The 12,066-nt window shown below is 43.2% G+C and overlaps 1 protein-coding gene across 1 annotated transcript in view; it reads right to left on the bottom strand.

Moving 5' to 3' along the window:
* The window catches only part of p2rx3 (purinergic receptor P2X, ligand gated ion channel, 3), a 46,896-nt gene that overhangs the window by 31,800 nt on the left and 3,030 nt on the right, over window positions 1-12,066 (bottom strand). The window contains exons 2-3 of the mRNA XM_015392296.1: window positions 6,196-6,331; window positions 6,048-6,119 (exon numbers count right to left, since the gene is read on the bottom strand). Of these exons, the coding sequence (XP_015247782.1) occupies window positions 6,048-6,119; window positions 6,196-6,331 (208 nt within the window). The remainder of the gene's footprint in view (window positions 1-6,047; window positions 6,120-6,195; window positions 6,332-12,066) is intronic.

Here is a 12,066-nt window from a genome sequence, read left to right as displayed (position 1 = left end):
GGCTTTCTGTATGGAAGTGAATCTCTGAGTACCTGGAGCCAAGCACCTGTAATTGTTTGTGAGGGTGCACTTGTGCATGTAAAGTTTATCCATAGAAAAAATGCTCAATAGTGGTGGTGGAGAGCTGGAGAAGCACACCCCCCAGAGCACTGAGTCCAGTTCCGGGAGACCCAAAGCCCCAGGCGCCCAAAGGGACCCCAAGAGCGAAGGCAACAAGGAGGGGCCAGCCCCGGGAATCAGACCCCCACCAAGGGAGGAGGAGAGACAACCCCCACGAAGCCCCCCAGCCACCGCCATGCCGGCGCCCCGGGGAGCCGCGGAGGCGAGTCCGCGGGCTCCGCCGGCAGCCGGCCACCCTGAAGTAGGGCCGGGCAAAGAACACCGGCCCCCCCACGGCACTGACCAAAACGCCCCGGGCCCACAGAGCGCCGAAACACGCCCCGCCCCCTGGCACCAAGCCCCGGCGACAGGCCGCAACACCCAACGTCACCACACCACCCCCGAAAAACACACAGGCGGCCGCGCCCACCGACGGGGCCAACGCGCATCTGCCGCGAACCGGCCGCGAGCGCCGCGGAACCCCCCCAAAATGCCCCCCAGGCCAAAAGCGCGGCCCCGCCCTACCAAGACAGACGCCAACAGTGTGCAACGCAACACACCGCGCACGTTCTGTGACCCAAGAGCAGAAAAGCCGCCCGGTGCCCGACCGCCAGAAGAGCAGACCGTAGCCAGCGCAACCACCCCCCCCCCAGCAGCCCGCGGCCAGCACAGAGCCAAAGCGGAGCGAAGCCAGAGCAGCACAGCCGCGTCTGCTTCGAGCCCGGCCACCCACCCTGCACACGGACCGGACCACCCCCAGCAAGAGCCCCCCCCCCGGGGCCCACCCATCCCGCGCAGGCCACCCAACCAGAACCGCCCCCCCCAAAGAAAAAGAAAAAAAACACCGGCAGGCCACCAAGGCCCTGCAGCTGGCCCCAGCCAAAACCACGGACCAGGTGGCTCACTCTTCCTCCTGGCCCCAGACTTTGGGAAGCAGCAGGAGAACAGGGGTGTGAGAAGACCCCGAACCTCCCTGCGCCCGCTCAGATGTGGTGTTGATGCGTGTTGCTCTCAGATGTAATTAAAACTGGGAGTACCAAGAGGGGGTGTCCGGCACAGTCCACCCCCCCTCCGGGGGATAGGCGGTGCCAGCGCACCCCCCCTTCGAAAACCCTGAACCCTCAATGTATAGATGCGAGAGGGGATGGAGGAGGCCGACCGTGGTGAGGCCCATAAAATAAGCGGTGTTAATATTTATTTATTATTTTTTTTATCAGGACCTGTCATTAAAATCCCATATCAAAGAGGTTTTTAGAATTTCCTTCTATCATCTGAGGAATATCTCTAAAATTAGAAATATCCTGTCCAGGGGAGATGCTGAGAAACTAGTCCATGCATTTGTTTCTTCAAGGCTGGACTATTGTAATTCTTTACTATCAGGAAGTCCAGAAACTGTAGTTAAAAGCCTTCAGCTGATCCAAAATGCTGCAGCCAGAGTTCTGATGAAAATGAAAAAGAGAGATCATATCTCTCCTATCCTGGCTTCTCTTCATTGTCTTCCTGTTAAATCCAGAATAGAATTTAAAATCCTCCTTCTCACATATAAAGCCTTAAATGGCCAAACTCCATCTGATATCAGAGATCTGATTGTTCCTTATGTTCCTAGCAGAGCACTTTGCTCTCAATCTGCAGGTTAACTAGTGGTTGACAGTGTTGTCTCTAAGTCACTGTTAGTGCTACTTGGTCCCAATGTAATTTCTCATTGGGAACCTACTAGCATTATATTGCTAACTGGTTAACAAAATGCTTCTGAGAAAATGGCCACAGTCAAACTTGCTTGCAAACCTTCCGCCCTCTTGATAAACGACCAATCACGTTCACTTTATTCACTCGTGTAAAGTAATTCACTACTTGGGAGAATTTAGATATGCAACGTCTGGAACAGCCTTAATTTCTCACGAATTTAAGGCTATGCTAAAAACTTTCCTTTTTGATAAAGCTTATAGTTAGAGTGGCTCAGGTTATCATGAGCTATATCTATAGTTATGCTGCTATAGGCTTAGACTGCTGGAGGACATAGGGACCCCTTTTTCATCATTCAGCTTCTTTCTACCTGTATTCTCCCACTCTGCAGAATCTGTTAGTTCAATCTCTAACGTTCTGCTCTCTCTGCTTTTTCTCATAGTAGCTTCATCTGGTCTGTTCCTGTTTGGCTGTGACTCCATCCTGGAGAGAAATATCAGCTGTGCTGCTGCCATCAACACCTTTGTTTCTAGATGTTGGAGCTTGGCCTGTTTTTCAGTGTAGTCCTGTTTCTCTGACTGTGACTAACTGGATGTGCTCTCTTCATCCTCTGACATGGGAGCTGGCTCGGAGCTCGTCTGCCTGGCTGTGTGTTTCCTGGACAGGGCCGCCTTTTACTGTTGCCTTTTTCTATCTCTGCTTCTGTCTCCTTGAACCCCAGTCGGCCTCAGCTGATGGCCGCTCACACTGAGCCTGGTTCTGCTGGAGGTTTCTTCCTGTTAAAAGGTAGTTTTCCTCTCCACTGTCGCTACAAGCATGCTCGGTGTGAGGGATTGCTGATGAGTCAAGGAGTTAACGCAATCAACTGGTTTTCCTTAATACTTTTAATCGATCTGACTGGATGATCTGTTGAACTGTAAAGTGCCTTGAGATGACATGTTTTGTAAATTGGCGCTATAGAAATAAACTGAATTGAAGGTTTTGCTAGGATATTTAAAAAATTGTTAAAGAAAATATTTGGTACATTTTACTGTAATGCCAATACAGTGTTTCCATGGTAATGGAAAATCCTCTAAAATAATTAAACACATGGTTACAGAAAAGTTGCCCGAAGGTTTTGGAATTTGGACACAAACCGATTCTGGGACAATATCATCAAATCATCAAAATTGAACCTCACAAAAATATAAAAATTTAATGCTTTCAGGTAGTTTAAGGCAGATTGAATCCTGTGTGTCTTTAAAGCACATTTCTTTCACGTTTTAGTGAGGAAAAAGTGAGTTGGAATCAGGCAAATATGCTTCCAGGACAGATCAGTCACAAACCAGTTCCAATATGGTGAAACAAGAAAAGATTTCACCTCCCTATGAAGGAGGGATCCGATCGACTACAATTCTGGAGTCAAAATTGAAGGTTAAACCCATCATAAAAATGACAAAATTAGAAAAAATGCTGAGGAGAAAAGTTATGCTTAGAGATAAATCACCAAGACAAAAAAGCCAGGTGGTGAAAACTGGTGAGCTTAAAAGGAAGTTTCTGTACATCAAAATTACAAACCAAGATAAAGTGTACAGCCCCAAATTTAGAAAAATATAAGGGCATAGGTGTCAAAAATATTAATGTTTATTACTCAAGTGGAAGTATAAATCCTGCTTAAAAACACCTCATAGGTAAATAGGACAATCTTTTATTTCCAGTTGGACCATCTAAATCAGTGGTCCTTCTAAATGTTAATCATTCGGGTGATATGTTTATATGATCTGTCGTTTAGCTATGCTTTCAGACAGTCATTGAAGCTCACCTTTCTCACCAAAGGTCTTTGAAAATGTTTGAGGGTCGTAAGAGAAAAAGTGTCTACAGAGTGTATGAGAAGAAAAGAAAGGCCTCAGAAGAGGCAGATATATCCCAGAATGCTTTGCGCGGAGAGCTCTCCGTACAAATCATTCTATTTCTTATGAACATATTCCCAATCATTATGTTTGGTCAGGTTATTTGTTATTTATAGAAATTAATAAAAATCTTGTGTGTGTTGTCCTAAAGTATTTTTCATATTGGGTAAATTTAAATCCCCATTTTCTTTCTGGCTTTGTTCACAGAATCAAACTAATGATACATACCAAGCTGTAGCTACAGATATATACCATCCTGAATAATACAGTGTAATCATCATAGGTTTTTCCTTCCACACACATGGATATCTAAGGGATACCCGCTGCCCTGAAAGCTTTTAGATTTTTCATTTGGTTGTCTGTTGTCTTCTTTTTGCTGAAATGTTCTGTAAAGGTTATATCCCCTGTTATGTCTGTCATGTCTCTGTTATGTTCTCTGTTTTATGTTCCTGTCATCTCATAAAGGTGTGTGAGCAGACTTCTAAGAAGTACCATGTCTTCTGTGTGGTCTATTTTTGCTGTTTTGTTTTATTTTGTCTCTTTTCCTGCACTCTTTCCTGTCTCTATCTTTTCTCTCTCCCTTTAGTTTTATACCATCTTTTTTCTCACCTTCCTTTCCATCTCAATCTCCATTGTATGCATTTTTATATAAAGTTTAATATAGAAATATCAGGAGGAACCTTATGACAAGAGTCATAATGGTCTGCTGGTGAAAGCAAAAGTGTTGGGCTATCGTCTAGCTCTGGGACATCTATACCCAAAGCTATATTGACAAAATAGGACACAGAAAAATAACAAACTCTGGGAGGAGATGGGAAAAAAAAGTTAACATGAGCATGCAGAAACAGATTTATACAAGAGTAGGAGAGAACAGGCACAAAGAAAGCAAGCCACTAGAGCAGAAAAGGAGCATGTGCTCATGCTTGTGATTATTGAGGGACTCATTTTATCAAATCTGCTCAGATAAAACTTTCAAAATGCATGTGGAGAAAAGTTTACATGGTGGTGTTTTAAATAAAGTAATGAGTAATTTTTATGTGCAGTGGCTCTTTGGCAGAATTCTGACTTCATGCTCTAATGTTACTTAAAAGTTGTACTAGTTATAGTTACAAGTTACCCCCCTGAAAAGAAGGTAAGTGACTTAGTTAGTGCTTAGTGAAAGTAACTAGTTATTGGCCAAGGTGACTATGTAGTTACACAGTGAGTCTGGTTTTGCTGAAGTTCCTTGTTTTGAAAAGGGAGTTTTTCACCTTTTGCTTCATGCATTCTCAGTGTGAAGGTTGGCGCTGTGGACCCAACAGACAGATGCAAGTGTATATCGTTGGTTCAAGTGTCATGAACTTGGCTTTGATGGCTAGCCTAATAGCTCATTTCATTCACCTGCCTAACTCTGCCTAGTTTCCAACTCTGTTTATCTAATCCACCTGCTGCTGCTTCTATTTATACTGCTCAGTCCCAGCCATCCTGATTATTGATGCTATTGCTCTTGTTCATTTTCTCATTCTAAGGGGCCAGTGGAGAGAGGGTTTTTTTAGTGTAGGAGTGTTTCTGATTTCCTGATCCTGTTCTGCCTCTCAACCACTGAGCTTGCTCTGTTACTGTCTTGGCTTAATGGAGAGAACTTTTTGTTAGCGTCCCGTAGTGCTCCTGATATCCCAACCTGGTCTCTGACCTTCTGCCTCCGAGCCACTGAGCCTGTTCCCATCTGAACATTCTGCCTGAACCATCTGTGGACTCCTGGAACCCTGAACTAGCCTGTTCCTATTCTCATCGGTATCCCTGTCCAGGCTCCGGACTCTTGGACCTCTGAGCCTTTCTGTTCTGATCTGTTTCCCTGATCTGGCTCGGATGCCTGCTCGTTCTCTGGGGCTTTAGATTCTGGTACACTCTGGGTGGCGCCCGTTGCATCTGTTTGGCAGCCCACCGGCTGAATCCTACCTCATTCTATGGAGATGGACTGAGCTGTTAAACCTGTTAAGGGACTCGGATGGATAATCATCCACTGTCAGAATATCATGGTCATTTACCTGTGTTTTTCTCCAACAGAGTTTCCAGTCAAGACGCTCTAGCTGCTGATACAGTGGATTCACAGCCAGGCCTGTTTTTAATAAACATTTTGAGTTATCCCCCGGTCTGTCTCGCCTTGAATACTGGGTCCCTCTGTCCTGTATCATGATACTAAGCTCATACAGGGGAGGCATGTCCTGCAAGTCAATAGCTCAATGCAATCAGCTGGCGTTCCTCGATACAAAACTTTTCACCAATCTGAGGGAGTTGATTGAGTTGTCTCTGTAAAGTGCCTTGAGATGCATTGTGAATAAACTGAACTGAATATCAGAGCAACAGATCTGTCATGGATAGTGAATAACATCTGACCTCAGGACAGTATCCTTGCACTTGGTTTTCTGTTGTTATCATTTTGGTGATGATGCAAAAGACAGAACCTCCCTGCAGAAACATGGATAGTGCGGTTCATCATTTCCAGGCATCTGTCTGCTAGTTTTTTAAAACCACTGACCCATACCTGTGTAGGAGTGACGTAATCTGCAACATCCATGACTCTATTATTGTAGTTTCCAAAGCCTTTGACCTTGGTCATAACCGAGGACTCTATAGCCGTGTCTCTCACCTGGTAGGCCTTTTCCCAAAGGAACACCCATCTGAAACACACAAAAAAAGGCATACAAACATGAAAACATACTATTATTTCAAAGCCTAAACCAAGTAAAGTTTAAACTAAATTAAAAATGAAATGTGAAATCAGATATTTCTTTTTTGCAGTTACTGCCAACATTTCTACAGTTTCGCCGCCTTAGACTGCCAGAGAGAGGTACCAGCCCCACCCTGATGGAATAAAGGGAAGAGGATGGATGGATGGGTTGTTTACTGTTTAAAGCACAGCATTTGCTTTGTAACAATGCAGCTAGTTCCCTGGTGTAAATTGCACAGACTGACACTTGGTGTTTCCACAATACCTCTCTGCAGCTTCTCTACTGGGTAAACTCATTACCCCATCCAGACAGTGTCTAGCCAACGACCAAGAAACGGTAAGAAAAAATCCCAAAGGAGAAAATCATGGTGATCTAATAGAAAGGAACCTAACTGAAGAAAATATATATTTTAGATAAGAAATGTTTTTGAGATATAAGAAATAAATATTAAGTTAAGCTAATCAATTTCAAAGAGGCCTGCCATACACGTGTTTCTTTTTGATGTTTGACCGTTTGGTTTGTTCTATGAGAAACTCAGCATTTATTGCTACATTTCTACAGATTTTATAAGAAGTACACAAACTAGATGCTGATTGTCATGCTTAGAGCATCACCTTCTCTTATGAATGTCTAACTGGGACCTGTATTTACTTTGAAAGGGTTTGTATTTGAAGTCCTAATCAACAGGTGGTAAATGTATGCCTATGTAGCCAAATATATGTCTTTTGTCTGTGAATTTATTCTTCACTGTCTTAAAGATATACGAAGGCATAGAGTTCAGTCCACCCTTTTTTATCTGACATACATTGTATAATAACACTCAGCAAAATACATTCAACACAGCAAAAAAAATATCCACCGCAACAAGAAGTATAACTGACACTGACAGCTTTTAAAATATTAACCTTTATATTTTAACAAATGAACAGCTGTGTTAGGAAGCCAGTTAGTGTGGGTTGTTTTTTGTGTTTGTCTCTCCCTCCACCACCAGGTGGTGCCCTGTCCTCGTTGGCCCTCCTGCACACCTGCAGCTCGTTGGTTCATCACTGAAGAATATTTGAGCCGTTGACTGCCACTACCTCGACGCCAGAGTGTTTGCCAGTTTTGGGTACTCTAGCCAAGCTGAGACTAGCTGAGTCTAACCTAAGCCTTTGTCTCTCTGAGATTAACACTGTTTTTGTCTTTGCCTTTGGCAGGATACCTTCCTGCAAACTGGATGTTTGGCCTTCTCCCCCTGGAAGGATCTTTTGTTTTCACACTGAGTAGGGGAAAAACCTCCACACGACCCATTCAAGTTCCGTCAGAATTCCAAGTGGCAGTCCGCTCAAATAACTCCTCAGGGTCCAACCCAAACCAACCTGTCCGCCCTCCGACGAGTTGCCCTTCCTCTGGATAAACCCATACTTTCTGGATTTCAAGGATAAGACTGAAACCCCCTCCAACGTGAATCCCGCTTCCTCTATATTCTAGAACTCAATCCAGTTTCCTACGGCCACTGAACTAACCGCTGTGAACTTCCCTTCTCACTTCTAGTTCCGGTTCATCAGAGTTCCAGATTCAACTTCTTTGATTCTCTTCAATAAACCTGTTTAACTTGCCCTTGGTTCTCTGAGTGGTTGTCTGCATGTGAGCCAGATCACTTAAAAGCATCATGACAAGCTGGGCTGTAGGCAGGGGTGTAACCATCATCTTAAAAGTGAGAGGACAATTTTATTTTGAGTGATTCCTCGGTTCTAGCATTCAGTTTCACCTTTCCTGTAAAATATCTGAGAAAGCCAAATACCTGACTGATTTCTCTCTGCAATAGATATTCAAGGGAATTTATAATAAACTTAAATGTAAAGAACCTACATCATTCTAACTGCTACCCTGGTCTATCTCCTCCCTGACTGTGATCTATTATAGCAATAAACATAAAAGTCTTCTTCCACATCTGGATGAGATGACAAGAACAGGAAACAGCAATGAGAAGACAGCAAATAACCAAAGTAAACATCAGAAAAAGCTTCCAGAGCAGCGAGTATCCCTTAGATAGGAAAATGTGTTTAATAGCAATTTTAGGCGGCCCCAGACTCACCCTACAGGGCCTTGGACAAAAAAAGAGGTGATACAGGCCCCATTATCCAGAAGCAGCCCAGATAACTGGGGCACAAGGAGGGCAGATATAGGGATGGCTTCACGATCCAGAGAAAGGTTGATGAGAATACCCGGAGCCTGATCTGGGTTAAACCCCAAAGGGTCCCATTTCCTGATGGGCGCTGAGCCCAGAGGCCATATTGCTGAGGTCCCATGGGGCAGTGAGCCCATTGGCACGGGACTAGGCGTCACAATATGGAGGCGAGCAGCAGTGTAGTCCAGGACCAGCCCTAAACACCACCCCATATCCACAGAATTTAAAGAGATTTGTGTTTATTCCAAACATAAACCAACAACTAGCAAGTCATGTCACAGAGATAGCAACTTTTAAAAATCTCTCTTAACTAGTTTAACAATGTCTCATCCAGTATAGTCACATTTAGGTCTGAAATGAAATTTTAAGGTTAGGTGAGGAGGTGTCTAAAATACTCAGCATTTTGTTATAAAGCCACAAAACCAGGTTCCTTGACAGTTATTTCTCACTGAGGCTTGGCAGGTAATCGCGGTCAAAGGAGGTCCGCGGTCAGTGCCGGGTGATCAGAAATTCAGAGAATCCAAAACAGAATCCAGGAACAAAGTCAGGGCACAGAAACAGGTCAGGGATCCAGGGGGCACAAAGACCCAGGTCCAACAGGGGCTAGGCCCGCTCCAATACCAGGAGGCAAAAACAGGTCAGGATCAGGTAAAGACACAGAGAAAGATGCTGGATGCTTACTAACCAAGGCTTTTCAGTGCAATCTGGCACTGCCAACTAGTCAGAGGCCTGCTTAAGAAGGCTGGCAAAACAGGTGAGAGAAATCAGTGGTAATTAGGCTGAGCAGCAGCAGCACAGGAGGGCCAAATGAACAGTCAGAGCACAAGTGGGAGGGGAATGAAATCACAAACACTAGCAGACATCCTAAGTCTCCCGGAAGTTCTGGGAGACTCCCTGATATAGATAGTTGTTCACGGATGCCCGCGAGTCAGATAAATTATCCCGATTTTAGACTCTGCGAGGTGCACCATGTGTGGATTAGAACTACTTCGATTGCACAGATACAACAAGAGAGGGCAGGTTATGGGGAGGTTGTGAAACCTGTGCAGCGTTTTTGTCCAAAGCAATGCTCTGATCAACCAGCGTTCCAGGCGACTGGTTGTCAGAGAGCTGATTGGATCAGTCCGATAAGTTTCTCTGGTTACTCTCTGGCAGTCACCTAGTTACCACTCAAAGCTGTGCATCCTGGGAAACGGCAGAGGTTCAATCCTCGAGTAAAAAAATGAAAATATAGGACTAATTTTCTAGTGAAGGGGAGGAACAGTGGTGGATCTAGACCAAATGTACCAGGGGCCCAGGAGGGGGCCAGCGTGTTTTCATGGGGGCCCAGAAAAGCATGAAATAAAAAAACAGGGCAAGAGATTCAAATATATTAAAGGAGCTGCTTGAAATGACATTTCTTTACAATTAGGTTAAATAAAAATTATATTTCTTATGAGGTCAATATACATTTATAATTTAGGAATTTTACATATTTTTGACTTAATTTAAGTTAAGTTAACTAATGTTTTCTATAAAATTTGAATTAGAACTCAGTGAGTTTAAGGCAGCTTGAAACTTCGCCCAAAAGCATATCTACTCAAGCAAGCAGAGTCAAATTGAACCTGGTCAAAGGCTTGCTCCACATCAAAGAGACGACACTTATCTGAGTCTGTGGGAATGGAATAAACAATGCTATGCAGTCTTCCAACATTAAAACAAAGAGCTGACCTTTAATGAAACCTGTTTGGTCTTTGGAAATAACTGATGGTAGAAAAGTTTCAAACCTATGGGAGAGAATTTAGGCTGATATTTTGTAAAAGAGAAATAGGTCTGTTTGAGGTGCATTTCTTTGGAATTTCTTTCATCCTTTTTTTGCAACAAGTATGATTCAAGCTTCATAAAAGGACTCGGGTAGAGAGCCTTGTTCAAAGCAATCAGTAAGGATTATCTGGACCTGGGAACTTGCCAGATTGCATTGAGGTTATGCAAGGGAAACTTCTGCCTGGGTTTTTAGTGCATCTGGTCTATTTCTAAGTTGTGATGGGAATATAAAAACTATGGGAATATAAAATTCAGCAAGGAAATCAACAAATCAACAGCCCTAGAGCCCTTAAGCAAAGTTGCTAACAGTTTATCACGTTGGTCATTGTGTACATAAAATTAGGATTTGTCATGTAAGAGCAAACGTTCAGCTGAATATGTTGCCAGTAAGTCCAGCTTGGATATTAGTTAAACTCTTTTTTTTTTAAAAACATTCTGTGCACTGTTCAAGAGCATATTTCACATTAATTTCTTTGTGTTATTTCACTTGATTATTCTGTTCATTGTTGCCCTGTTTCTTATTTTGTTTTTTTGCTGAGTGGGCAATAATATGTCCTCTGATGTAGGCCTTAAAGGCATCCAATTCTACACGGATGGTAGTCCCTTGGGAGGAGCTAGCATCAAAATAAAAAGATATCTACTCCTGAATAAACCTTAAAAAGTTTTTATCCAACAGCAAGGTTGAATTGAAACGCCATGGTCTAGTCCCAGGAGTTACATGAATGAACATGGAACTGGTCTGTGGCAAACATTTAGTATCCGTGATAAAATAATCAGTGCTTGATTAGGTTTTATGTACATGTGAGAAATATAAATACTTTCTCTTGTCAGGATTTAGAGTTCGCCATACATCACACAGTCCATACTCAACTAAAAACTGCCCTCCACAGTTGCAGCACCTTTCTTCATCTTCTTTCTTGCACTCCTCAATTCTGGGTTCTTCTGCGCATTTTGAACACCTTTGCTTTCCTCGACAAACTGCTGCCAGGCGTCTGTAGCAGCCTAACTGGGAAACATTTGAAGCCTATTTTGACTCTTTCTGGTAGAACTGACTATCAGCAGTGACGTGCTTGCCACCGTTTTCCCTGGTATGTTTTTATAAAGTTTCTTTGCCTTGTCAGCCTTGCCTCCAAAAATGTTATTCTTTAATCAGTCTAAATCCTTGATAATTGGTATTCCTGCTATTACTAATGTCACTGTTTTATTCTCTCCTACGACTTTTATCTCTTTAACCTGTCTTTTTCCTAGATGTTAAACATCCAATGCTTTGTTGTTTTGCTCCTCATTATTGTTTACCTGAATTTAAGTATTATTTTTATCTCTTCTCTGACAACCTTCCTTCCCACAATTCTTTTTTCATCTGAACTAGTTTCCTCTAATTCTCCTTTATTTCCTTGATTCTCAAACCACTTTAAGTTTGGCTATTTTGCCAGAGCCTCAAACCATTTGAGACAGTTCTCCAGCCTTCCTCATCCTCATCTACCTTGCTTGCTATTTTGTTCCATCCACCAACGCGTCAGCCAAAAAACGTTTTTCACAAACGACTGCCAGTGCGTATATCTCTCTCCTTGTTCTGACCTTTTGCCCCCACCCCAGTGCGTCTCAAATACGAAACAAAATACGAACACACATTTTGGATTGACTAATCTATCTTCAAGTATTGGGAAACATCCCAATCTGGCAACAATGCACGTAAGACAAGAAAGGTTAG

This window comes from Cyprinodon variegatus, unplaced genomic scaffold (genome assembly GCF_000732505.1).
Source record: "Cyprinodon variegatus isolate N-32 unplaced genomic scaffold, C_variegatus-1.0 Scaffold585, whole genome shotgun sequence".
NCBI lineage: Eukaryota > Metazoa > Chordata > Actinopteri > Cyprinodontiformes > Cyprinodontidae > Cyprinodon > Cyprinodon variegatus.
This window is presented reverse-complemented; position numbering and strand designations above follow the sequence as displayed.